This window comes from Acanthochromis polyacanthus, chromosome 7 (genome assembly GCF_021347895.1).
Source record: "Acanthochromis polyacanthus isolate Apoly-LR-REF ecotype Palm Island chromosome 7, KAUST_Apoly_ChrSc, whole genome shotgun sequence".
Lineage (NCBI taxonomy): Eukaryota > Metazoa > Chordata > Actinopteri > Pomacentridae > Acanthochromis > Acanthochromis polyacanthus.
Window position 1 is genome coordinate 15,855,856 of NC_067119.1, and position 27,368 is coordinate 15,883,223.

The following is a 27,368-nucleotide window of genomic DNA, read 5'->3' on the forward strand; positions in this document are numbered from 1 at the left end:
CGTGGACGACCCTGCCTGGAAGCTGTGTGGCCTGTGGATGCACGCACACATACAATACAGCCGGCTCATATTAGATCTATCGGTTGCTGTGGAATTGGCCGGAGCTGCGTTTACGTTTTGTGATCTCGCGTCGTGTCTCTCGTCACCTGCTTTCTGGTGGTGCCAAAAAGCAGCTGAGGTCTGCAGAGGACCACCATTAGCTCTGCACCGGAGCTGGCCAGTGTGTTTATTCTACACGCTGTCACGTGCCGCAGCTTTCACAGGGATTGTCTCTTCTCACACAGTGCTCACTCAGCACTGTTTATAAATACTCAGACACAGGAAGTTCTGTTTATTAGACAAAGTGACAGAGACCAATTGGGAGCGAGACGCATGCTCGCACAAAGAGGCGATTGTGTCAAACCTCCGAGGATCTATGGGGGTTTGTGCGTTGCTAGCCAGACAGGGGAATGATAATAACATTTTTTTAAAGCTTCCCTTCCGAGAAACATAAAAGTGGCAGTGGCGTGTATTCAGGGCATCCTCACTGCAGACCAACTCTGTGTTTATATCCACAGTGGCGCTCAGAGGAAATGATTAGTTCAAACCGGAAGTTGTAGTATTGTGGCATCCTATCTTGATCTTCCCAACACACAAATGTGGCTCGAGGCCCTCTCTGTGCTTCCCTCAATGTCCGAACTCATGCCTTTTGGCTTGTTTGACTTTAGATACATCCTCAATTTCAAATTGCAGATGATTCTAGATGATCTTGCGGTGATTAAGTGTAAGCCACATTCGGGGAGCAGGGACGTAGAAGAGAGGAATAAGACCCCTTTTCACTTCCTCATGGCTACAAATGGAAAAAGGAGCCATCCCTTGGCATTCTAGCTTAAGGCAAACACAGGCCAAATTGTAAAGAAAATAGGAGCACTGCCTGCCTCTAATTAAAACAGTATCACATAAACATTGGCCTTCCTGTAGGACAGCCCCTCACGCTTTCACTTTGTTTCTGTGCTGAGGGAGAGGGGCTGCAGATTATGGGACTATGCTGATGGGGGAGAGAAGGTAAAAAAGGAGGAGAAGGTTTGGAAATGGGGCTTTTGAAGCTTTGAGCTCTGGACAAGGGTTGAAGTTGAAACCAGGGGTGAAGCAGATGACCCGGAGCTGTACTGTAATCTGGGCTGAGTTGTGGTTAGCCTGAAGATTTAGCCTACACTAAAGAGAGGATGTACTTTGTTTTCATCGTACATGGACTTGGAGTTGAGCTCTGCAGAGATATGTACGAGCGATTCAAGTTGAAATGAGTTTATGGTCCCCAGATTTATGGCCTGAAGCGGGGCATGGGGGGTTACGGTTGTAGTCTCAAGGCTACAGACTGAGGGGAGGCTCTTGGTCCCGGAGTGCTTTGCTTGGAGGTGAGGGAGGGGCATAAGTGTAGAGGCCAGGGGCCACAGGGGTAGACCCCTGAGACCCTGAGGTCATCTCTTAGAGGCCCCCGCTATTTAAAACCTCACCTGATACTCACCCTGTGGCCTGGGTGCAGAGTGAGGACTCACAGCATCAGGGAGCGGGGTGGAAGGGGGTGACGGTGGGGGGTGGGGGGGATGTGGTAGAAATGCAGCAGAAGTCGCAGCTGTCACCAGCCGCCGTTTGTGTCCAGTGTATGTCCGTGTGTGTGCATTGGTGTACTCTGAGTGCATCTCATGAGCCAGATGCTGGCTAGAGAGAATGCATTGTTTTCTTATTGTTTCAGTATTTCAGTTTATGGATTTTTGGTTAACCTTTTGACATCTATTCTCCAGCAGAGGGCAGTGAATCTGAGATATATTTTGATTTAATCTCTGAATTACTGTATAACAATTTAAACTTCAGTGTTTGTCATTACTTGTGCTTTGATGCTGTAAAACATGAGGGGAAAAAGAGGCACATTTAAAGTTATTCTGTAGAGTTTTTAATATTCAGTGTCCTACATAATGGTGTGTTTTTTGGGCCTGCAGCAGATTTCTGAGTCAATATGGTAACAGTTAAAATGGTGCCAAATTTATGTATTTATGTTTGTGCATCCTGAGTCTGATTTAAGGTCTCAGAATTCTCTGATAGGACCAAATGTTTTTTTTTTTTTTTTTAAGCAGCTCCCTCCCCATCTAGTATGTCTGTTTTGTATCTAGTGTGATTAAGAGTTGAGTTGACAGAGTCGGTGGTTGTTTTGTTGATTTGCTGGTAATGGCAGTGGAGAAGCGAGCAGTATAATGTTGAGTGCATGCGGAAGAAGCCTTGACATCCTTTCTTGTGGACGAGGAGGAAGAGGAGGAGGAGGAGGAGTGCCCTGAATGTGGCGTCTCCACTGAGAAGATTGTGGTTTGCATGATTGAATTATTCGGCTTTTGATGTGTATGGGAGCACTGATACATGCATGGATGCATGTGTACACACACACACACACAGTTTTTCATATGAAGAGAGGCTTTGGAGTTTTGGTTCTGTGAATGAGTAGGTGGTTGACCAGGGATGGCATGGCAGGCGATGTTTTTTTTTTTTTTGCTATTTTCCCCTCTTTGCCCATCTGTTTTCCTCTATTGCCGCTCTTTTTCTCTTTTTTAATTCTTTCTTTCTTTCAATCTGTCCCTCACACTTTATCTCCAGCAGCTTTCATTCAGCAGCCGCGAGCAATCAAACACACAAACGCACCCACACCCAGTACTTTTTTCCTAGTTAGCACAGAATACGCTCGCATGGAGTCATCTCTCTTTTCTGTCTTCATGTGTTTGCCGCTCTCACACGCGTGCACGCTCGCTGCAAACTGGACTCAATTAAGTTTGTGTTCATCAGTTCACTACAAACAGGATTAAACCTCTGTATAAGGAATAACATTCCAGCAGTGTTGTGTTAAACTTTACGAGTTGATGAAAAGTGCAGGCGAGCTGGTGAGGGATTTAGTGTGGGGAAACATTGCGCCTCTGGTACTGTACACAGACTTACAGCGCTGTTTTCTCAAGCTCGCTCTCCAGCATTTGAAAACAGTTTGTGTATATTAGGCCTACCTGGCGAAAGTAAATATGAAATAAAATTTAAAAAGTCGCTCATTAACTACATCCCTGTGTGAGCGTGTGTGTGCGCACGCTGCTCCCATTCACAAACAACATCCTGAGATGCCTCCAAGCTCTCTGTTTACATTTTGCATTCTTTCAGGCGCTCTTATTCAAAAACCAGAGCCCTGCGAATGACCGACCACAGGAGACTGTGGAGAGAATTACCCTCCCTCCCCCCCAGCTTCTACCTCCTTCCCTCGCTCTCTCGCTCTCTCTCTCTCTCTCTCTCTCTCTCTCTCTCTCTCTTCTCTATCCCTCTCTTTTCCTCTCTGCCAGAAAGGTCTCTCTCTATACCTCCCCTTCTCCTGCCTACCCCACCACCACCACTCCCCCGTTCCTGGCTGGAGAGAGTGGCCTCAGAATGCCAGATGTATTACAGAGTGAGCCACGGCAATGTAAACACTCAGCCCTGCCATGAGAGCAGGGTGGTCTGGCCTCCCTCCTTCCCTTTCCCTTCCCTCCCCTCCCATCCCTCCCTCTTCCCCTTTCCTCTCTTCCCTCCCTTGCAGCGCTGACTGCCAGAAGGGTGGAGAAAGTACAAAACAGCAGAGTGTGTGTGTGTGTGTGTGTGTGTGTGTGTGTGTGTGTGTGTGTGTGTTGGAAGGGGAGAAAGAGTGAGGGGAAGAAGCAGGAGTATAGTAGCAGTAGTGTGTTTGTGTTTTGGCTGCGGTGCCTACCGTACACTAGGAGAGAGATTGGGGTGTGGATTGATGCTTCTCAGACTGTAGAGTGGAGAAATTTTCTTGCAAACATAGTGCGTGCGTGTGTGTGTGTGTGCGTCTTCGGAATTTTTTCATCCCCTCTGGCACACCGCATTTACATACGTAGCCGTATAGTTCATTGCAATTCCTGCCGCACGTCGTCATAGAATCTGGCAGCGATAGCAATTACACAAGTACCACATATGCACACGCGAGGCATAAAGATACCGAGATAGCGTTTCCTCTCACAGATGATTGAGAGGTTTGGAGCTCCAGATTGAGTCGGTATGCGTCAGAGGGAAATAGTCTCTTGTACTGAGACCTCCCTGCAAGTCTGACGGAAACATTAGGACATCGGGGCCGCTGGTGACCCAACACAACAGGCTGGGTGTTATTGTGTGCAGCAAGGCTTGATGGGAGTCATTTTTTTCTTGCATTGTCCCCTAGTTTTCTGTTTGAACGTTAACATCCAACTTTCCAAAGTGGGAAAAGCAGCTGTCTGCACACCCTGTCCTATATTTAAGTTACTGTGTTTGTTAAGGTGGGTGTTTCTATTTGTACTCAGTTAGGCATCATAGATTCGTTTAATGCATATTTTTGTTCTGACAATGCACCAAAAGACGATGCGTATTTCAAAAATGGATGCTCAAAGTTACAAACTCGGATAATAATCACCCAGCTTTGAACTTCCCTTCAAATCCTTCAAGATTCTATTATCCTAACTCATTGTTTTACATTTTTCAAACTGCAGCTTTGCTCTTTTAACTGATTCCCACTGTTTGCATTATAAAACAGCCTAGCACCAAACAGTAGACAGAAAATTAATGAAAAGCTGTTGAACATGCTTATATCTATCAGGAGTTGGTAGACATTGAAACAGAGCTGATAGGAGAAAATTGGACTTGAATCATATTCAAACTGGCTATAGTACAAAAATAGCTTTGTAATTCATGCAAGTCCATTACATTGTGGCTCTGCTTTTGCCACAATGTAATGTAGCATCATCTGGCAATCACATGCATGTAAATGCACATTCCTACTTTGTAACCACCATCTATACGACCCAACCACTGCTGGAATAAAAGAGTTGCTGCCTCGATTGCCCATCATTGTCCGCTATCATAAGCCTTTGTGCTGAATGCTTTGGTCTGAGAAGCTTTAAAGCTAAAAATGTGACCCAAACTGGACTTCCTGGATCATATTTCATGTCCCACCAGTATCTAAAGCAGCACAGCCCCTTGGTTGTTTAATGCCAGGGGCTAATTTGAGTCTGAATACCTTCAAGTCAGGAAGCAAGAACTGCAATCATGTTTGCTAACATGCTAATCTTAATCATTTAAAAGTCTTAATGTGTCTGTGTTGTGTTTAACGTTTGTAGCACTGACCGAAAGCGGCCAGAAAAGTTCACACTCTCCAAGCAAAATAAAAACATTTGGTTGTTGGCACAGATTCTTCTGCATTGTATGGGCACAGATATTGATAATAAATAATGGCTGATAAGGTAACCATGGAAATTCCATACATGAATGAAGCACCTGGGAGTAAAATCAGATGTCTCTGGGCTTCTCTCTCTCCTCCATTCACACTCTCCCTGTTTCTGTCTGCGTCTTCTTTTTCACACTTGGAATGTGTGATTTCGGGATACCTGGAATCATGGGCCATCTGAGCAGGAAATGACAAAGAGATGGCTGGCTGAGATTGGCTGTTCAGGCTCATGTCACGGTCTGTTATGGCTGGGCTATGGGCCAATCACAAGGCTGTAAATGCAGCAGGGAGAGAGGGCTCACCTGGCTTGAATTTGACAGGCACTGACAAGAGAAACAGGATGAGATTTTCCACCTTTATTTTTATCCATGGCAATTTTCAGATGACGTAACGGTTGTCACAAGCTTTTTCAGTTTATTAATGTTTAATTAATTACTTTACCTCACCAAAATGTCCACCATACCTGCAGATTTTACAGCTTTTGCGTCACTCAAAGTGACAGTAGCATCAAATCTCATGTGTCCACTTGCTTGCATTAATACATCATATTTAATTGAACTGCAACTGCTGAACACATGAGTGCACATGCTACAAACACAGACTTTCTGTCAGCGTTTTCTTCTCCAACTACTCTTTCCATTGCTCTGTGAATCCATTGGCATTGAATAGGATTTTTTTTTTGAGTGGACGTTGGGGGGTTGGTAGGGGAGAGAGGGACCTGAATGAAGGCAGCAACGTGGAAGAATCTGCCCATTGAGGAGTGTGTGAATGTACACCTCGGGCCCAGGGGAAGCTGCATTGGGAGCCAGCCGACTGCTAAATACACCCATTTTAGGGGCTGCAGGGGCCGGACAGGTGATTAGCATAATCAGGGGCGAGGGGAGCCATACATATGGTAATGTTGTAGTTGGGGGGGCTGAGGGTTGGTGGTGTGGGTGGGGATTCAGGGGGGCAGTGGTTGGCAGCTGGGGTGTCACATTTGTGTCAGGGGTCGGGGTGCTGGAGGGGGTGTGTTCGCCTGCAAGAGGAGACACTCGGCCACAGCTGCACGTCGCAGCACTTCCACTCTCTGTTCGCATCATTTCTTCCTTTTTATTTTCCATCATCCTCTTATTTTTCCCCGTCTTCTTTCATAGTTACTCTCTACCTTGCTTGTTTTACCCTCCCTCTGTGTGGCAGCCCCCTCTTTGAAAGCTGACAGGAGAGAGGGAAAAAGAGTGCGAGAGGGGGAGTGCAAGACAGTGAAGGAGGGGGGCTCACCATGGGTCAGATAGGGTCTCGGCTCTCAGTAAGGCCTTTCATCACATATTTGCGGCTGTGTGCACACCTGCACTAGTTTTAATGCTGTGTATGCGACGGCTATTGCAGCTCAGGCTCTTTCTGCTGCTGCAGCGGGAGAATAATATCAGTGCAAGTCACATTTAATGTCATTAGGGACAGCAGAAGTATTCAAATTCATTGTAAAAATTCTTCATCAATCTGCAGTGTGACTTTTCTTCCACTCAAGTTTTTATTGGTTTTATATAGTTACACAAACATAAAAAAAACAAATGAGCAAACAACAATTGAATGCCTGCGTGGTAACAGAGCATCTACATCATCCTTCAGTCCAGTTAATCATAGTTTTTCCCTTGTTCTCCTCCAGCGTTGGCATTTCGAGTCCTGTATTCTGTCCGCTTTTTTGTCCATTTGTGCTTCCTGTAGTCTCAGTTTGTGAGATAGTTTTTCCATTATGTAGATTTCCTCAATGATTTTCAACCCTTGGTCTTTAGTTGGTGGTCCTGTTTTCCCCCAGTTCCTCATTATGGCTTTTTTTACATGCCACTAGCACTATTTTGATTAAATTACAAAGATAAAGCACACTACAGCTCAAAGGGATCTTATAGCCCATTATTTGTTGTAGTTCTTCACATACAGTTTCCCTAAACACCGTTATTTTTTGACATTTCCAAAAAACACGTGAGTGATCTACATCAAGTTCTCCACTGCAGTGTGATTTTTTTTAAAGCGACTCCAGTTGTGCTTGCACGAGGAGAGGTGTAGCAATGCAGTGCACTCACTGTAAATGACCGAACTTTAAAAAAGAAAAAATGTAAGGCAAATTTGTTTCAGTGCTATGGAAGGGTTTTGCAGATTTCATAGAGGAAGAAAGGAATAGTAGATGTGTATGGTGGAGATTCTTCTACTCATGCGATCCAGAAGATAGTAAAAACTTAAGATTTGCTCTGATCCAAGAAATGTTGCTCAGTTTTCAAGACTGTCAACAAACTGAGCTGATTGTTTCTTCCAAAAGTTACTCTACAGACAACAAGGGCACGCAGAACCTACCTGCTGGGGTCATAGTTTGGAGTGATACACAGACCTCACGTTCACATTATAGTAAGTTGTCAGTTTATCATGTCATCATGCCTTATAGCAGAGATTTGTCTGAGTTTTTAGCGTGTCTGTCGTGATATAGCAGCAATAATAGGGAGCAGCAGATGATATCTAAGCAGGGGAGAGTCCGAGAAACCAAGATCAAGTGAGAGCCAGACGCAGTGGCAGCAGATGGTACAAAGAAGACGCAGACCAACAGTGGAGGAAGGCAACAGGTGGGTTCTTCTCACTGATCAAAGCTCTGTCATTGGATTGACAGTAGCAGCTGAGACGGAGACAAACAGGAAGGAGGAGGATAGAGAAGGTAGTGACGTGAGGTCAGTGTGGGAAAGTTTACCTGAACAGGGAGAAAGCAAAGATAAATGAGAGAATGATGCAACTTGACTTTGCAATAACACAAATGCATCTTTAAGGTACGATCCATACATTTTTGTTTTCTTTCCAAGGCTCTTGAATAGCTTGTAAATCAGTTTAACCTAGTGTAATCAGCTTTGTCTTCAGATTTTAATATCCTGTATATGCTGCCAATATTGTCATGAATAGGTATATATATAGGTGGGGCTTTACTGAGCGATCCCAAATCCAAGATAAAATGATCTAACTTTATTTATAGTTAAAAGGGGGTGCTAACATATGCTTTGTGCATTTTTTTTTTGTATTGCTAAAGCGCTCCAACATCAACCATGACCATGTATGTCAAGCCCGCTTATTCTTTACAAGCAGATAATAGTCCACCTTAATTATCACCTTGCTGGAAAACATCTCATGCTATAGGTGTCAATTCCCATGCTCAAAACATGTTTTACATACAAAAAAAAGCATTTTCGCTCTAAGTACATTTCCCTGCTTGTATTTCCAGAGTTGACTCTCCTGAAGTAACTTTCTTAGCGCACATGTTATTTGAGTTTGTAAGGGTGGCAGCACAGGGGGCTCAGGGTATGGGAGGTCGCTGTAGACGTGGTAGCGGAGAGATGACCTGGTTTTGGGGGGCTTCCTCCTCACTACAGGGGGTCCCTGCTGAGATGGGGCCTAATCCAGCTAATCCTTTCTCTGCACACACACAGGCTCTCTCTCTCTCTCTCTCACACACACACACACACACACACACACACACACACACACACACACACACACACACACACACACACACACACACACAAAGATGTGTTTAACCCCATGCCCATACATACAGTATATTCATATATTCATGCACGATATCCTGCACAGTCTTACATTAAGATCAGGTGTTGTATACTATCTGGAGGGGCTTCAAATGGATTCCACAAACATTATTTTCGGTGTTTGTGTGCAGATATGTTTAGCTAAAGACGCGCCGTCGGTCCCATTTCTCTGCTAGTACTGTGTTTGCTTTAATACCAGCATCATTCACACAGGAGTTGCAGGAGTTGTTTGCTCCTGCTGCTGCTGGTGGTGCATGTTTTTCCTGGAAAGTGCGGGTTGCTTCCGTTGTCAGACCTAAGAGATGTGCAGGGGGTGGGGCCACGCTGTTGTGTGTTGCATGGAAAAGAGAGAAAGTTGGCGAGGGTGGGGGGTAAAAGGGGGCGGATGGGGGGTGGGTGGGCTGGCTTTGACAGAGGGGGGCCGGGCTGATTGCCATCATGATCTGGCCAATCACAGAGTAGAGCTGAATAGAGCAAAGAGAGAGAAAATGAGACTATAAAGAGGAGGGGGAGTTCAGAGCTGAAAGGGGGAAGGGGGTGATGTCAGTTCCTTAGAAACCTACTCTCTCTCCTTTTCGTGCCCACTGCCCCCCCATTCCTCTACTTTGAGAATAGGGGGGACCAGGGGTTAATGTTATGCAACATGTTGAATACCCACACTGAGGGCTCCACTACAGTGACATACATAGGCCTCTTTTCCTCTTTTCTCTTCTCTTCTCGCCTTTTCTCTTCTCTCCTTCATATTTTGGATTTTTACTCATTCATTCATCATTCATAACGCTTGCACAAACTACAAAAATACACAGGTGCACATTAACTCCTCAATGAAAGCAGGGACATTCCTCACATTATTAGTGGAAAAAACATGATTTAATGCTGCAACTAACACTCATCTGTTTATATTCTTGAATGATTGATCAATTGTTGGATTTATAATAGTAATCCATTTCTATCACACGTTCCCAGAGCCTAATTTAATGATCACAGAAGACTAAGAAACAACAAATGTCTATATTTATAAAGCAGGAGCTGGTAAGTCTTGTTGCTGATTGAAAATAATTGATAAGCTGATTAGCATTTCAGATCTAAATTGGTAAAAGACTTTAATTACTGACAAGTTGGATGATTGATGTTGTTTGAAAAATGCCACAAAATTGCTGTTATAGCACTACAGATGTGAAAATTTCTGTTTTTGTCACTACAAATGAAATATTTTTAGTGAGCTGTAGATGTTTGTCTGAGCAGTTGAGCACATTTAAGACCTAACTTTGGGCTCACGTGGACATTAGTGAATAATAGTGAATTTGCTAAGAGAGGAGATAGTGATACAGAAAAAACTGAATAAGGAAGAGAAAGCAAGCAAGTGAGTGAGTGAGAAATTTAGCCGGTATGGGAAGTATTCAAAAGTCAGTGACACTTTGTTTTGGTCACACAGCAGCTGAAGCTGGAGCGGGACGCCTTCAACATATCAACACATGCTCGGGTCAACCAGTTTTCTTAGGAGAGCGAATATGGGAATATGTGTCACTGAAGAAACACAGCTGTGTGTACACACTCACACACTCACACACACAAGCTTGCACATATGCAAACATGTGCGCACACACATTTTCTTGGTCCAGCTGGGGTGTTAATTTCACCCCAAGGCTGTGTGAGTGTTGACCCCAAAACTTTGTAACCTCGTGAAGTGTGGAATTCTCTAAGCCTGAGGCTGTAATGTGCTGTTTCCTGTAGAGAGAGAGTACATTCCTTTGACTTGTCCCATTCCTCGCTGCTTGCTGTAAACTCAAGGTCTTTGGGTGGCAGTCCACAGCTTGGAAAGTGTTCAGAACAGACAGTGAGTTCTTTCTAAGCACGACCCTCCCATCTTTCTTCAATCAGACCTTTCTTCATCTCTTCACCCATGTAGAAACACACTGGAAATGCCTCTTTCTCTGTACCTGTGTTCCGATTCTTCCTCTTGGCGCTTAAGCCGAGCCCCGGGCTAGCTTTGCCTTTGAGCGTTGAGTGTATCAGACAAGTCGACTTGTTAGTGCACTGTCAGTGTGCGTCGGGTCTTAATCAGTTCCATGCGTGCTCCTTTGAAAGGAGTGCTGGTGTAACGTAGCTGTGTAGCTGGCCTAGCAGTGGAAAGCATGTCGCTCCAGTTAGCCTAGGCCTGCTATTAATGATGAGTATTATAAACATGCCTTCAGACAGGATCAGATGGGAATGCTGTTTGGGTCCAGAAAAAAGAAATCAAGTGTGTTTTCCTAATGCCCCAAGACATGGCCCCCTCCCTTGCTGTTCCATTGGTCTGACTGGGTGGTCCAGCCCAGCAGAACAGGCATGCTTATGTTCTACTTTAATGCCATTACAATGGACTAAAAATATTCAATCCATGCCTGCTGTTGCACAAATTGAGTGGAATTGTAAAATTGGATTAAGGCATAATAAAATGTTACCGATTTTTCACACAGTCAGCCTTCTCACTTGACGTTTTTCATGTCGTGTGTGTGTGAGAGACCGAGTGAAAGAAGATGACTATAAATTGCTCGAGCTTTCACTGAGCGTTTAGTCTCTGATGATGGAAAGGCTCAAGTCCTCGGCTCGTAAATCAGACACAGATACACTGAACTGAAGGATGCAGACGCACACACAAATCTCAGTACAACAAAGCATGCGCTCTTGTGTAGCTTTCAATGTTGCAGGACATTTTTTTTTCTTATTCTTTTGACTGAAAATTTGAGACTTTGCCCATCCTTGCATGACTGCAATTGCCTGCATTTGTTTATGTGTGTGTGTTTGTGAGGGAGACTTTGCCAGGCTTTCCTTGGCTGTACGAGGGTGGAGCAGGGCAGCTAAATGGCCTGAAAGGCTGCTTTTGTAGCTCGGGCTAGCTCAGAGCTCAGAGCGCACGCACAGGGCTTAGTCTCACCACGATACTGGGAGCAAAGCCTGGAAGACTGCCTCTCTATCAAACGCATGCACTCACAGACATAGTGTCACACACATATGCAGTCAACGTGTTCTGGCACTGTCGACTTGTTAGCAAATTTGAGTAGAAACGTTGAGCTATTTGTGAAATGTGGATTTGCTGAGGCGATGTTACTTGTCTGGATTCAAAGGAGTTGGGATGTTTGCCATTGCAGTTTTACAAGCTCACTGTAAGCTAAGTGCTTTTATTTAAGATACAAGTCTGATAACGTCGTGGCCAGGCGCAGAGATGGGTTTGCTTTGCAGAAAGAACAGAGGATCACTGCTTGAGTCGCAGATGTTTTAACACATGATGCCGCTTGTGGCTGTTTGAATAGTCCAGCTAGTTCAGGCTGCCTCACCTTCTGTCACTGTTGGATTGATATTTGCTCCTAAAGTCTGCTATGTTAAGTGATTATAACTTTCACTTATTAATTTAGAGCAAAAGCTATTTATTAACATTTGTATTTGTTGTTTGGATGTGATGGTTTTATGGACACCGGCGTTCCTGCATCAGTGCTGATAAAACGCGATGGAAAACAAGTCTTGGACTTTATTGGGGTATTCTTGACATTTTTGCAATATGTGTGCCCACGTGTCAACAGAAATGAACTGAATGTATTTTTTAAAGCACATATTTGAGTCCACCACAATGGACTTAAGTCATTTCTTGATTTTACCTATATTCTAAGAGGGACTCATCTTTTATCAATTTTCTGCTTTGTTTTCTTTGGGATTGTGTAGATCTTTAGGCTGTAGTAGTGTTTTTTGCAGCATAAACACATACTTTGGGTGCATGAAGACATGATATGGAAGTTAAAATCTTTTGGTCTTCCTTTTTATAAAAAACATTGGATGCTATTTTGGCGGTAAAATTTGTGGCAGGAAATGCTTGACGATTCTTAAAAGTACTAAATATTATTTTGGCGGGAAAAACTTGATGAGTCTTAAGTATTAATATTAATGTAATGAAACCAGTATACATGCACCTTTACGGTGTCTTTGGATGTTTACACACAGTGTTGAAATTCACATTTACCCTTCTTTGTCTAGTTGGTGGGCGCGTGAACCAGGAACTAAAGTATACGCGGCAGAAGATTGGTGAGGAGGCCATGTTTAACCCTCAGCTGATGATCCAGACGCCGCGGGAGGAGGGAGCCAATGTTCTAACGGTGGAGGCGCTTCTGCAGCACCTGGAGTCAGCTATCCGAGCCAGCAGAGTTCATGTTTACCTTTATAGCAGGTACATTGCTGTTCCTTATCTGCCTGTGTTTCAGGCTTACCTTGTGTCTGTTTGCATGTAACCATAATATTTTTTTCTTCTGGACAGCTCAAGTAGGTTTTATATATCCAAAGATAATAAATCACAATTTGTCTGAAAGGGCAGTTTCATGCAATCAAATAACAAAAAGCCTGCTATAAATGTGTGAAGCCTGTTAATGTTGATTTGTTGTGTCACAGAATCAACTGTGGTAATCTCTGAGTAGTTTCTCAGGTTTGTTGTTTTGCATTGCATTGCATTATCATGTGCTAAATCTAATATTTTGTCCATTTAACATACCTGCTTTTGATATTGGTGTGACTAACAGTACTTCATAATGATGAAAGATATGTTTTCATTTTTAGCATTCTTAATTCAATTTATCCTGGCTATGGGAACCACTAAACAGAAACTATTTTGTTCTCCTTTTCAGACAATGGAAATTAGAACACTTATGCTACAAATCAGGAGAACTAGTCACGGAAACTCATTTTATGGATCAGGTAAGATGCAAATAATCTAAGGTAGCCTTTGCACTCTTTCTTTCTTTGGAACATACAGAAACATAACCAGTACAATCTTATATCTGTTTTCTGTTTGTCTCTTTTCTCTGTTAACACTGTTGTCTATGTATGTTTGTCCAATTAGATCATAGAAAAGTTACATCCCTGCCTCATCATCACCCCTTTGGACTGTTTCTGGGAGGGAGCTAAACTCCAGTCTGGAATGGTCTATCTCCCGTAAGTACAAGAATCTTTGTACTAGACAGAGTTTGTGTTTCATGATGTCTAAGTACAATCAAAAGTTGACCGATCTTTCTCAAACAAGTGGCCAACTGATCAGATGCTTAAAGAATTAAAAATCCTAATTGGGTGCGCACAATAGCTTTCATTACTGTGAGGACAGTTGGCAAATTGATTGAAATGATGTTTGGGGAAAACAAGACCTTGAGCGCTAATGAGTGCCAGTTATGAAATTAGCGCATATATGCTAGCAGCACCCAGTATGTTCAGATTGTTTTCAAGACAGACTGAGAAGAAGGAGATTTGAATCTGTGCATCGTGTATTTACCCTGTTAGTTGAAGCTGCTGTAACACGCTCGGTCCACCCAAAGAGACACCACAGAGGAACAAGTGTGTGTGCGTGTGTGTGTCCTGAACCCGTCCCCTCTGAAGGCTCTTTTGTAGTGGTTGCTGGCATGCGTATCGCTGGCGATACTTTCTCTCCAGCCCTGGGCCTCACACCATTGTCTGGCCGTTCTGTTGCTAATGGCCTGCTGCTACAGTAATACTCGGCAGACCTTTACCTCCGCATGTGTTTGTGCATTCTCATGATGTGTGCTATTGCCATCAATGCATACATGTGTTTTGTCAATGTGTGAAAGTGTATCAGCTTAAATCGCTGTCAGCACACTATGTGAATACGCGTATGGATGTGAGTGTGTGTTACCCACTGGCCTAAGATGGTAAATAAGGTTTTTACTATGTTCTGGTTGGAAGGCTGGGAATAATAACCCAAGCCTGGTTAAGCACATACAATGTAGTCTGAATGACAGAGAGAAAGAGAGATTCAGAGAAAGAGATTGGAATGTGTGAGGAATAGAGAGACGAGGTCTGGGTTGGAGCAGGAATTCAGCTGTTGCATGATGGGAAATGATCCCCATTTATTATTTTGTGTCACCTAGCAAGAAAGAAATTATTTTCAGCACCCAGAAGTTTGACTGTTCTGGATGGTAAAGTTTGATGGTAATTACACTTTGACAAATGCAAACCAAATGTGAACACTTTATGTTCTCCCACTGTTTGATTTCCTTCTATTTTTTATCAGTTGGCATGACTAATAAAGGAAGTGTCCTGCACTCCAGATTTGACCCCAAAACCCACCAGTGAGTTTGAAAGGCATGTGGTCTTTGCACCACCAAAATTATACCATTTATCAGAAAAACAAAATGAAAATGTCAGATTTTTAACTGTTCTGTCAGGAAACTTAATGAAATCTAAACTTAAAATCACAATATTTCATCCAAGTCATTTTATCCTACATGCCTCATTTAAATAATCACCAAAAGTAAAATGTCTGCTCTGTTCAGATTCAGTAAAAAAATAAAAACAAAAAAAAACTCTACACTCTGCAGCAGGGAAGCTACGAGTAAATTGGCTGCAACCAACAATCACAAGAAAAATTCTTGGACTATATGGAAATATGGAAGCTGGTTTAAAAATGTAAGCAGGTAAGTGTGGCTAGCTTAAATTTAAGGATAATTTTATTAATACTGTTAGGAAACTACCCTTAGAATGAAGTGAAACATTACATGAAAAACGGTTACACAGTACTCTTATTTGCTTTCACGTTTGCAGAGGTAAAGCCCCTCTACAATGGACCAACTTTGACCCCAAGGACTTCCTTGAGGACTTACGAAGGGCAAACTTCCCCGTGGAAGCCTTTGAGGACATGTTGCAGAAGGCAGACGTTGGGCACGGCTACATGGATAGACCCTGTCTGAACCCTGCTGACCCTGACTGCCCCCTCACTGCACCCAATAAGAACTCCACCAAGGTAGGCACGCATCTAGCCTCAAGCTTTTGACCTGACATGTCGAGGTACAAGCAACTTTTAGTTTCTTTGGTTTAAAGCCAGCTGCTGAAACTTATTTTCTCACCTGTTGCTTTTATTGCACCAGGCCTTCGATGTGGCGCGGGCCCTGAGCGGTGGCTGCCATGGACTATCCAGGAAGTACATGCACTGGCAGGAGGAACTGATTGTAGGAGGGACCACCAAGAACGGCAGCGGACCCCTGCTCAGGTAACACACCCCACACTTGCACACCTTCATAAACACTGCGCTGATCACGACAGCGCTTATTCTGGACAGACTGTGTGTTTTTTGTTCTCTTTTGCCCTGTGAAGTGGCGCATGCATGCGTGCGTGTGCGCCGTGTGCTATCAATCTTGCAGTCATTAGCAGATTCCAGTGAAATCTTAGAGCTCCAGCTGTTCCTGCTCAGCTCGGGCTGCTCTGCTTGGACACTGCCCACTCATACGCACACACACATGTGCAAAGAGTGATCTATTGCCAGCTAGTTTGTACAAATATACAGCGATTTAGGGTACACGGCCTTAATTCCAGCACAAGCACCAAGCCAAGAGTTATAGATTATGTGACGTGCCTACTGACATATAATCTACTCAGTTTTCTGCATGAAATAAGGTGCTTATGCCATAACGTTGCACATTACAGTCAGTCAGTTACTGTTATTACACGCAGTTAAAACAAGAAGGCAGCAAATTTACACACAGGGCCTAAAAACATGTACATTTCATTCAGCAATAAGAAGCTTCCTTGACAAGAGAATACTACATGAATTATCCAACGTTTTGGACCACTTCCTTTCACGTTAAATTGCAGTTTGGATGTGTGTACACACAAAGGCAAACCCAAATTTGCACACATGCTGGTCACAGAGTACAGTGGGGTGCGTTGTTTGTGTTTGTGGTTATGTTTTTTCCTGGCAAGCTTGGGTCATTAGAGTGTGTGTGTGTGTGTGTGTGTGTGTGTGTGTGTGGGGTTAGGCAGTTTCTGCTGCTCAATTTTTACATCTTGTTTAGTAACCTCCACTATGACCGTTATATTCGCCATATTACTGAAATCACTTTCATAAAGACTGACAGAGTAATGAGTCTACTTTTTGGATTTGTAAACTTTTATTATTTAGAAACACATCGTACTCTAGTCCTTAATTTTCTTCCTAATGTGCACTTTACAGAAAAGTGCATTCCTCATTACACTTGATAGAATGGCCATTGTAATGATGGAGAGCCTTGTAGAAGGTGTTTGATTCTGAAGGAGAGTGAGAAAGGGAGTTTGTGAGGAATTTGTTTTGTACAAATACTATGGACGCACACGTTTCTATTGCCTTTATTTGTTTCTGTTTAATAGGTTGGAGAATGATGAGTTATGTGATTTTGTTCATGATGACAGTAACAGTGAGGATTGTAGTTTTGGATGAGTTATTCGGGAAATTCATGTATTGATTAACTAAATGTTGCCAAGTGGTTTGTGTTTCATCTTCTACATGAATCAATATACTGACTAATTGATAGACCAAAATAATGACCAACAATCCCCTATAGAACCAAATGACATGTATAATTGCTGCTTTTTATTATGTTTAGATCTGTCCAGTTGATGTCTGTGAGATTTGATTCGATAAAACAAGGATTTTAGGTCACGTGTCACTTTAGTTCTCAAAGTTTTCATCCACTTTGTAAACTCAAGGATTAATTGGGTAATGAGAAATAATTTATGAAGTATTTGAAGTGAAACAGTTGAAACAGTGATTATTTGTAGCTGCGGTATTCCATGTTCATTTCACAAAACAAACACGTCTTAGAGCTGATGGGTCTGTGTCCTGTTCTCAATAGTCACATTCAATGTATTATGACTGTTCTCTATTTATTTGCACTTTCTTGACCTTTTCCTTTATTTTGGGACTCCTTGGATTAGAAATAAGCTAATTTTGAGTGTCAAGCCTTCTGGGTTGGTGAGTTTCTTGAATGATTCCGTCTTTTCTGCTTCATCTCCCTGTTTGTGTGGTGCTCCCGCTGGACCTCCATTTGACAAGCACCTTTTCTCTGGTATTAAAAGCTAGTATGTATTAAAACCTTGGCCAAAATACAGCATCTGCACTTCTTAGCTGTGGACTCAGTGGTTACTGATGGGTGTGTTGTGCGCATTTTCAAATCCAAGTACAACATTCTAATGTTATTTGTAGAGTGCTGAAAGCCAGCTCTTTCATTGTTGAATTGTCTGTGTACATTTGATGTTGTCTTGCACCTCATCTACCTCCTTTTTTGTTCTCCTTTTTCATCCTCTTCCATGTTTTCCTCCTCTCTCCTTCTGCCACCCTCCTCTTCCCTCCTGTCCAGTGCCCAGGCCTTACAGACCATGTTCCAGCTGAATGACTCCCAAGCAGATGTTTGAGCACTTTCGAGCCTACGAGGAGGTTTCCACATCAACTGGAATGAAGAAAAGGCTGCAGCCATACTGGAAGCCTGGCAGAGGAGATACTCCTGAGGTAAGGCCAAAAACGCTCAGAAATGAGTGAGAGAAAAGCTTCAGTAAGAGAGTAAGAAAAGAGGGGAGGGGAAAAAAGAACAGAAATCTACTCTAAATCCTCTACAACCACATTGTAAATCACCGCCGGATACAGGTGAACATGGAAAGGCCCCATCCAAAGCCCCGGCCCCGATAGATACTAGCACCACTGTTGGTGTGTGGTAAAGCGCTAAGCTTTGCTCTCACTGCTCAGTAGAGAGGAGCAATAGAGCAACGGGGTGAGCATGTCTGGAATACATTAAGAGAGTGCTGGGATATCTCTCTTTTCTTCTCTCTCACACTCTTGCTCTCTCTCTCTTAAACTCACGCACAAACACACTCGCAACACGCTCAAAGTTCACACACAATCGCTTTCCCAGCTGTGGCCCCATTGGTGGCTCATGTGTGACATCATCTGGTCTTTGTTTTGGGGGGCCCAACCTCTGTTTCCACATGGTGTGACCTTGTGTGTCTATGTATGTGTGGGTGTGTGTGTGTGTGTGTGTGTGTTACATGTGAGTGGCGTGTGTGTGCGCCATTCATCACTGAGTCCAGAATTCACTGATTAAAAAAAGAGGTGTGATCTTCTTTTTTTTTTTTTTTAAATACAGCGTATCTGTCTTATCAATGGCAAGAATAAAAGTAGAAAAAGATGCCAGATATTGTTAGTGCGTGTGTGTGTGTTTGTGGTGCATATCGCTTAGGCGTGTCTGCACGATGTGCATGCATGTTCGGTATGTGCCTGACACATGTGCAAGTTTACACCTGGGTGTGAGTGTGTGTGTGTGTGATCTAGTGCGTGTTTCCTAATGTGTGTCAGCCAGCATTACTCCCCACTGAGCAGTAACTGCAGTTCAATGTTGAAGCCATCTGTCTGCCCTGAGATAGCAACGGAGAGAGAGAGAGAGAGAGAGGATGGGTCATGGTACTGTCTGCATATTCTCTTATGACAGAGGCCGAGCCCTTTATTCAAGGCTGTTTTTGTTTTTTGAAATCGCACAGGATGGGATTTTTGTTATTCGATACAGAAAAACATGCTGTTTATTATGTTATTCATCAAACAGGATAGAAGACAGACGCCGTGTGCAGCTTGACTTTAATCTGAGATGCTACTTGCACTGACTTGGTTTAGTGTACCTCTTTCTTTCAGAAATGTACATTTTAGTTAACATCACCCAAAAACAAAAAATAGGAATAAGAAAAGTCAATAGCATATTCTACTGAAAATCAGAGTCAGTTGCATATAGAGTTCAATAGAATATAATGTAAAGTGACCACCACCACAATACAAATCAAAAAAACTAAAAAATATACTGAGATACAAAACACACCATAAAGTGTTAAATATGCTATGTAGAAAAAGAGTACAAAAGTGCAAAATGCACTATAAAGTATCAAATGCTTAAAATGAGAATATACTGTGAATGAAGAAATTAAAGTCTTGTAAACAACAGGGCAACATGTGCAAGTAATGTGATGAGTGAAACTATATAAATATGGAAAACTGGTACAAATTAACATTTTTATATTGAGAGAAGAAAGTGGTAAAGCAGAAAATAAAATCTTATTTGTTTCTATGTTGTAATAATCTGCACTCATTTAGGTAACAACCAGGAGCAGTCACTCGTTATGAATGTCAAATTAACAATTTAAGACTTATCGTTATGGCTCGCTGTTGATTAAACCAAAAGTTGAATGTTCAGAGCTACTGTATTATAGCTATTTGCTGTCAGCCTCTTCAACTGTACAGTTTGAGGCCATCCCACTGTTGAGTGTTTGTTAAAGACTCCAAACTTCTGCAAAGTTATTTAGTACATAGTTTCTAAGTTCAATGTTAATCTAATTTTTTCTTCACATGTTGCACCTACAGGACTGTCATAGTCACTGAATTGATTTATTCACAATCATAAAATATCTGACCATTACTGCTCTGTTGCCCTCATTTACTGATTTGTTTACATTGTATTTAACATCCTCAGTACTTTTTTTCAAATACTTTTTGCCCTCTGCCTCTCTTCTTCATCTGCCTGCTTCTGTTTGTTTCTCTCTTCAGGCAGTGCTGCAGAGTGTCGCAGCAAACTCGTCCCAGAAGGTTTTGTCTTTCACCACCCACCACTCTGGAAGATATTCTCAAGTCTTTCTCTGACGTCAGTGTCATCCGTGTGGCCAGTGGATACCTGTGATGGTGAGACAAGATACAAAAATACGCTTAGGCTTGGACTGAACAAGACAGACAAGTTATACTGATCAGTTTAGAAGAGGAGAAAATGTCCATTGCAATGATTGACTCACACATGCAGCAGGTGGATTAATCAGGGGCTTGCTTTTTTACCGCCTGTGCCCAGCTGGCCTATGCCGTGTCTGACCATGCTGCGGTGGACTGTGCCAAGTCTCAGGGGCTGTCGGGGCTGGCGGGTGTCCTGCTGGTGACACTATCTGTGGCGGCTGGTCTGGGCCTCTGCTCTCTGCTGGGCATCTTCCTTACAACGCTGCCACCACACAGGTAATTGAAGACCTGCCAAAGGACAGCGACTCTGGACTGTTGGTTAGTAAAGGTCAAAACTAATGGCTCACACTTAGAAAAGACACTAAAACTAGACAAAAAGACTGAGCACAAAGGACAAATTTTATGTCCTAGAAGCCCCAGGTGAGCTGTGAGAGCTGGCCGATCCTCCCATGTCAACTGAATGGCCGTTTTGAGACAGCGTAGGACCACTCCTTGACTTCAGAAGGGCTTTGCAGCTGACATTACTGTATATTTAAATTTCTGTCTTCACAGAAAGAAAGTTGTCACGTTTGTGTTTAAAAACTGTTAAAGGTATATACCCAGCAATGATTAACATACTGCAAGATATGTTTATTATTCTTCTATTATACAAGATCATGTATTGTATGGGAAGTATCTGGAGTAGCGTATGGTTCTGACTGCTCCACACTTCTGAGATAAATACATACAGTAGCTCATTAAGTTTATGGGTGTGCTGCAGGTGCTCCCGTTCTTGGCTCTGGGAGTCGGAGTGGATGATGTCTTCCTCCTCGCTCATGCCTCAGTGAGACCGGACAGAACAAGAGAATCCCATTCGAGGTGAGGCACATATCCACATTTCAGCCTGTTTATACCCTACTGCTGGCTTATCTCCTCCATAGAGGAATGTGTGAAAGCCTGTCTGTGCCTGTGATGTAGCATCAGACAAAGCCATGTGCCACACACTCAGCCCGATAATCTATGCAACACTACATAATAGATGTGCCCCTTTTTCCAAAGCAGAATGGTAACCATCATAATTTGCATTTGTCTTCAAAACATCATTATTATTATTATTGGTTACGTGTGTTATTTGATTTAACTAACTTTCAGAATTTTTCTGTCTGCTTCACTGACTTTGATGAATATTAAATAGTTCTAAAACACTCAAAATGTTTTTGGGCAAAAGTGTTTCGTAAACTCATAGTAGATTGGGATGCAAGGGATTGTTCTCAAGCACATACAGAATTAAACGGCAAAAACACAAAACAAACAGACATCAAAGTTTACAAAAGTGTAAATAAAGTGTACGATTCTGCAATCTCATGTGGGCAGCTGTGTGTTTGTGGAGCGCGGTAACGTTTCATCTGCAGAGGGGGAAAACACAGGCATGTATTTGCTTGTTTTTGTTTTCCCCTGCTTTCGCTCCCCTTCCAGCTCTTGTCTCTATGCCTCCCTCATCTCCCCCCCAAGCTTCCTTTGTGTGGCTGAGATGAAAACTAAACAGAGCTCAACCTGATCTCTCCTGCCTGATGCACACACAGACGCACACACAGAGATGCACACGCCAGCAGACGCTGCCTGTGTGGTCCTGCACGTCCTCAAATCTTCACACAGTCGCCGACAAAACCTTCCAGGGTCGTGCGCATGTTTATCACTGCTCTGTCTGTGTGTGTTTATTATGAAAATAGTGAAAAATCGAATTGTTCGGCAGCGCTGATCTCACGAGAACTTCCGTCCTTTGCTTCTTTTCCACACTTCAAACAGAAGTAGAAGAGGCCCAGGTGGATTATCTGAGCACTTCAGGGCTTCAAGAAACACTGCAATCACTGTCAGTCATTGCAGTGTTGTGATAATTGTACATAATCTGGAGCATTACACATTCGCCTTTGGCTACGATCTGATCAAAAGTTTCGTTGCTTTTCCTTTCATCTGCGCCTCTTTCTGTCTCTGTCAGGACCGTACGGGGGAGTGTCTGAAGAGGACAGGGGCCAGCGTGGCTCTCACTTCCATCAGTAACGTCACAGCATTCTTCATGGCAGCCCTCATCCCCATCCCGGCGCTCAGAGCCTTTTCTCTACAGGTACGCTGGGTAGCCAGTGTGTGTTTGTGTGGAAGAGAGAGAGTGCAGTCATGTGGGGCCTCTCGCTCACTTATAGTTCCGTTCCAGTCCTCACTGACTCCAGACCATTGTTTTATTGATTTCATTCATCAAATTGAAGGTGGCTGCGTGAGGAAGAGTGTGTGTGTTTTGTTAAGTCCGTCCCTCCCTCCTCCTTCCAGGCTGTTTAGTGGTGGGCCCGGTGTCTGTCCAGATTGTGACTGAGGTCAATGTAACCATATCCCTCCGCGCGCATGTGTGTGTGTGCACTTGAATATCCTCTCACTCGTGTGTATGCGTGAGTGTGGAGAGTTGTATCTGTGTGGGAGGTTGAAAAGCAATGGCCTGGCTGTTTGTGTGTGCAAAAATGGGGGGTCCAGAGGGGAGCACTTACTTCTCGAACATCTGTCACTAATTATAGACGTCACCAGAACAGTAAAAGCAAGTACAGAAAGCAACGTCTGACAAAACGCCTCCAATAATCGCTGAATTGTCGATTCATTTAAACACTCACTCAATCACAGTGATACATACTGTAATGAGAGGATAAAGCCAGATTAGACATTTGAGGACTCCTGTATGAAGGTCTTAAGAGCCGTGTAATAAATAAAAGGACAGAAGAAGAAATTAGAACATACAGTAGATCTAAGAACCGAGTATGAACAAGTAAAGGTTACAGAACGACATACAACGTTGGGGTTTCAGTCACTGCAGAACAAAATAAGCTGTGCTTGATTTTATTAAAAAAAAATGACTGATGTCCCTATATTGAATCCACTGTTTATTGTTTTTGTGCTTTAGACTGTTTTAAATGGTAGAATGTAAATGGTAAAATGGTAAATGGTCTGTATTTATATAGCGCTTTTCCACCTGCAAGGTACCCAAAGCACTTTACATGATACGTCACATTCACCCATTCACACACACATTCACACACTGATGGCGGAAGCTGCCATGCAAGGTGCTAACCACAACCCATCAGGAGCAATTAGGGGTTAGGTGTCTTGCTCAGGGACACCTCAACATGAGCACGACGGGCCGAGGATCGAACCTCCGGTTGCAAGACGGCCACTCTACCCACTGAGCCATACCGCCCCAATGTGACCCTTTTTAGAGCAGATCTTAGTTAAATTTATATCCTTGCCCTCACCTAAAAGGGTTTCTCACTGAAATTGTCGTCGTTTTTGTTATTTGTTCAAAGATTTTCTTAACATGTCCTGACTTCAGTTAGTTCTGTTTCAGTCTTTCTTTTCTGGTTTGCTAATTAGCACAGAAACTTAAAAAAATTGCCAGCCATCAGTCAAACAAGCACAAGCAATAAAAAAGGGAGATATAAAAAACCACATTCTACTGATATGTTTGCAATTATTTTCAGTTATAAGTGATTGTGCTGTAAGCAAAATAGCTGAACAAAATAGAAGTCTCTCTCCCTTCTCCTTTCTCTTTTTTAAACACACACACAAACACTGTGTTTTTCTATCATTGTGGGGACATACCATTGACTCCCATTCATATCTAACCCCTAACCCTAACCCTAACCTTAACCTTAACCCAAACCAAAACAATGCCTAACCCTAAAGAAATGTTTTTGCACTTTTACTTTTTCAGTAACAACAACATGGCCAAGAAAACACTGTTTAAACTTGTGGGGACCGAAATGAGGTCCCCACAAGTGACATTGTTTTCGGTTTTCCTACAGTTGTGGGGACATTTGGTCCCCACAAGTATAGCCAGCACCTGAGCACACACACACACACGCAGAGTGAGGTAAGATGTCGCCACATTGAGTACAATATTAGCATGTGTGGATAGATGGCTTTAGTACAGCGAGTCTGTCAAACATGATCCATTTACCCCATGGGTCTAATCCATGCAGCCTCGCTTTGTACACACACATATGCGCACACATACACACACTTTCAGAACGGCACACGCACGGACATAACACATACATACCACGCATACTTTAAACTTGGGGTTTTGTGACTGGTGGAGGGCAAACGTCACGGACTAGACAATCAAAATGATAGCCATCTTTTATTGTGGTAAACATCCACAACCGGTGACACACATCTCCCAACCTCGTATCAGTGCAGAGATTACGTGTTGTGGTGTGTGTGTGTGTCTCTTTATCAGCATTAAACTCTTCCTGTGGTCGACTCCTCTGTGGATTTATCCGTTATGACTCTTACTTGCTTCCTTCCATCGGTATGAACAAAAAAAAAAAAGAGAAATCTTGTCCAGATAGCAACACAAAAACACCCACAGGAACACGCACACATTCATACGCAGTGGACAGATGTGATGATAAATATCCTCGCTGTGGGGTCAGCTAGCGGTCGCTGTGTGTGTGTGTGTGAGTAGAGTCATGCTGTATCTGTCTGGGTGTTAGTGGGCCAATTGAGAATTAATTGTTCTACTCTACTTACAGAGGTTTTCTTTCTAACTTCATCTCTTTGACGTTATTTCTCTCTTGTTGACTGAGCAGGGAGCTGAGGAATGAGGGAGGGCGAGGATGTGTGTGTGTGTGTGTGTGTGTCTGGTTGGTGTTAAGGTGTGGTTTAAGTAGGAGGCTGTACAGTTTTTTGAAGCTGGCAGTAGATACGTGTGTTTATGTGCATTTTTTGTGTGAGTGTGTAAGGGGTGTGTAAGTGTGTGTTGTCTGTACAGCCGCAGCGCCTGCTCATCACCTCAGGCCCCGCGGGCCTCTGGCTCCTTGGGTGGTCTGGCACACACACACGGGATTGTGTGTGTGAGCGTACGTGTGTGTGTGTGCACGCGTGTGTGTGTAGCGGTCTGGCAACTACGCAATATCCAGATTGTACTCTGGGCAGGGCCCCAACCTAACCCCAACCCCCACTCTCTGCTTCAGTGCACCACCTTCAAATACTTAACCACAACATTGTACTGGCTTCTATTACACACACACACACCTCGCTTTTTCTCTGGACACTCAGTGTTTTTGGCTTGAAAGGAATTGGAAAAGTGTTGAAAGCTAGTTTTTCCTTGACATTAGCTTATTCAGACTGTGTTGTTTTAACATATATCCAAGGTATCTCAGTGTTTTTGCTAAGAGACGATAATTCTTGGAGGCTGTACATCTTCACAGTTTAGAACTTGCAGGAACATTTAGTGAGAAATACCTTCCTTTATGTTCATGTATTATTTATCTACGCTGTGATTTCTTTTGTTTTATCTGAAAAAACTGTCTTCTGTGCTTTTGTTTCCATGGAATTTCAATCTTGCTTTAGACTTAAGACCACCAAAATGTTATGTACACCATATGTCATGACCTGTCTCCTCTGTCAGTTTTCAACTGTATACAAATTCTAAAAAAATCATTGAAGTTCTAATTCTTTTTTCTGATCAAAGCACCTTTTTTCCTCCAATATAAGACAGTGTTTTTTGTGTTTCTTGCAGGCTGCAGTAGTGGTGGTGTTTAACTTTGCCATGGTGCTCCTCATCTTTCCTGCCATCCTCAGCATGGATCTCTACCGACGAGAAGACAGACGTTTTGACATTTTCTGCTGCTTCTACAGGTGTGCACACACTCATACAAAGGAGTTCTTTCATTTCTGATTAAAGTTATTGCTTTCCTGTTCTTCTTCCTTTTATGTTCTTCCTCAGATCTCTGATCTGACAATGAATAAATTTGACAAACTGTTATCTCTTCACATCTTCACGTTAATCCCCCTCGGTCAAAAGCTAATTATTGTGAATGTTGTCTCTTTCTGTCTGGCTGCTTGGTTGTTTGACTTTGTGTTTATCTGTCATAGTCTTTATTAAACTTTACCAGTCTGCCTGCCAGCCTGGGCATGCTTGTTGGCTCTACAGTCGTACAGATGTGTACACACACTATTAAATTCCATTGTTGGGTCTCAGCTCTATATTTCATGCTGTTGGCAAAGAGGAAGAGAGAAGATTTGCAATAACATAAAGCTGATAAATATTTTTAAGAGATGTAATGCAAAGCTTCACTGGTCTGACTTTTTTCCATTGTATTTATCCCTGCAGCCCATGTGCCAATCGTGTGATTCAGATTGAGCCTCAGGCGTACCTGGATGGGGCAGATGGGAGTCGCTACAGCCCTCCCCCATCATATCGCACTCCTCCTCCCTCGTATCGCACACCTCCTCCAAGCTACAGCAGCCCCCCTCCTTCCTACAGCAGCCACGGCTTTGCCCAGCAGACCCAGATAACCATGCAGTCCACAGTGCAGCTCAGGACAGAGTACGACCCCCGGACTCAGGCCTTCTACACCACGGCTGAGCCCAGATCCCAGATCTCTGTGCAGCCCATCAACCCTCCTTCAACTAGGAGCAACCCCAACAATGACTATTACAACAACAACAACACCAGCAGCAGCAGCAATCATGCAAACCTCAGCAGCAACAACAACAACGGAAGCCGAAGTAATGGCGGATCTCGAGGTTCTACCACCTTCTCCCATCATCACCCTGCTCCTCCTCCGGCTGCCCCGACATCAAGTGCCAGCTCAGTTCCTCTGGGTGATGCAGCCTCATCAACTTGCCAGAGTCCAGAGAACAACAGCTCCACGCGGGACCTGTTGTCCCAGATTGGAGAAGCTTCACTGGGCCTGCGCTGCCTCGAGCCCCCCTGTTCCCGCTGGACCCTGGCCTCTTTTGCCGAGAAGCATTATGCTCCATTCCTTCTGCAGCCCACCACCAAGGTGAGTTTAGTGCCCCTGCGTGCATTTGCAGAGAAGAAGGCTTGAATAGCTTCTGTGTGAGGTAAAAGTGTGTTTGCGTGCTGACTCACCGCAGTGATAATTTGAATGGGAGGGTTAGTCACCAGAGTGAGCAGAGTAGATGGAAGAAATCTGGGGTGGAGGTTGTGGTCATGTCCTATCTGAATCACACATACACACACACACACTGTCTG

The 27,368-nt window shown here is 43.4% G+C and overlaps 1 protein-coding gene across 1 annotated transcript in view; it reads left to right on the forward strand.

Moving 5' to 3' along the window:
• ptch1 (patched 1) overlaps positions 1–27,368 on the forward strand; it is a 51,705-nt gene that overhangs the window by 4,672 nt on the left and 19,665 nt on the right. The window contains 18 exon segments of the mRNA XM_051950866.1: positions 12,820–13,009; positions 13,461–13,530; positions 13,676–13,767; positions 15,385–15,583; positions 15,708–15,829; positions 17,952–17,982; positions 17,984–18,029; positions 18,032–18,105; positions 20,174–20,230; positions 20,232–20,305; positions 20,466–20,497; positions 20,500–20,597; positions 20,600–20,623; positions 21,108–21,165; positions 21,168–21,205; positions 22,323–22,448; positions 25,887–26,005; positions 26,481–27,156. Coding sequence (XP_051806826.1) covers positions 12,820–13,009; positions 13,461–13,530; positions 13,676–13,767; positions 15,385–15,583; positions 15,708–15,829; positions 17,952–17,982; positions 17,984–18,029; positions 18,032–18,105; positions 20,174–20,230; positions 20,232–20,305; positions 20,466–20,497; positions 20,500–20,597; positions 20,600–20,623; positions 21,108–21,165; positions 21,168–21,205; positions 22,323–22,448; positions 25,887–26,005; positions 26,481–27,156 — 2,126 coding nt within the window.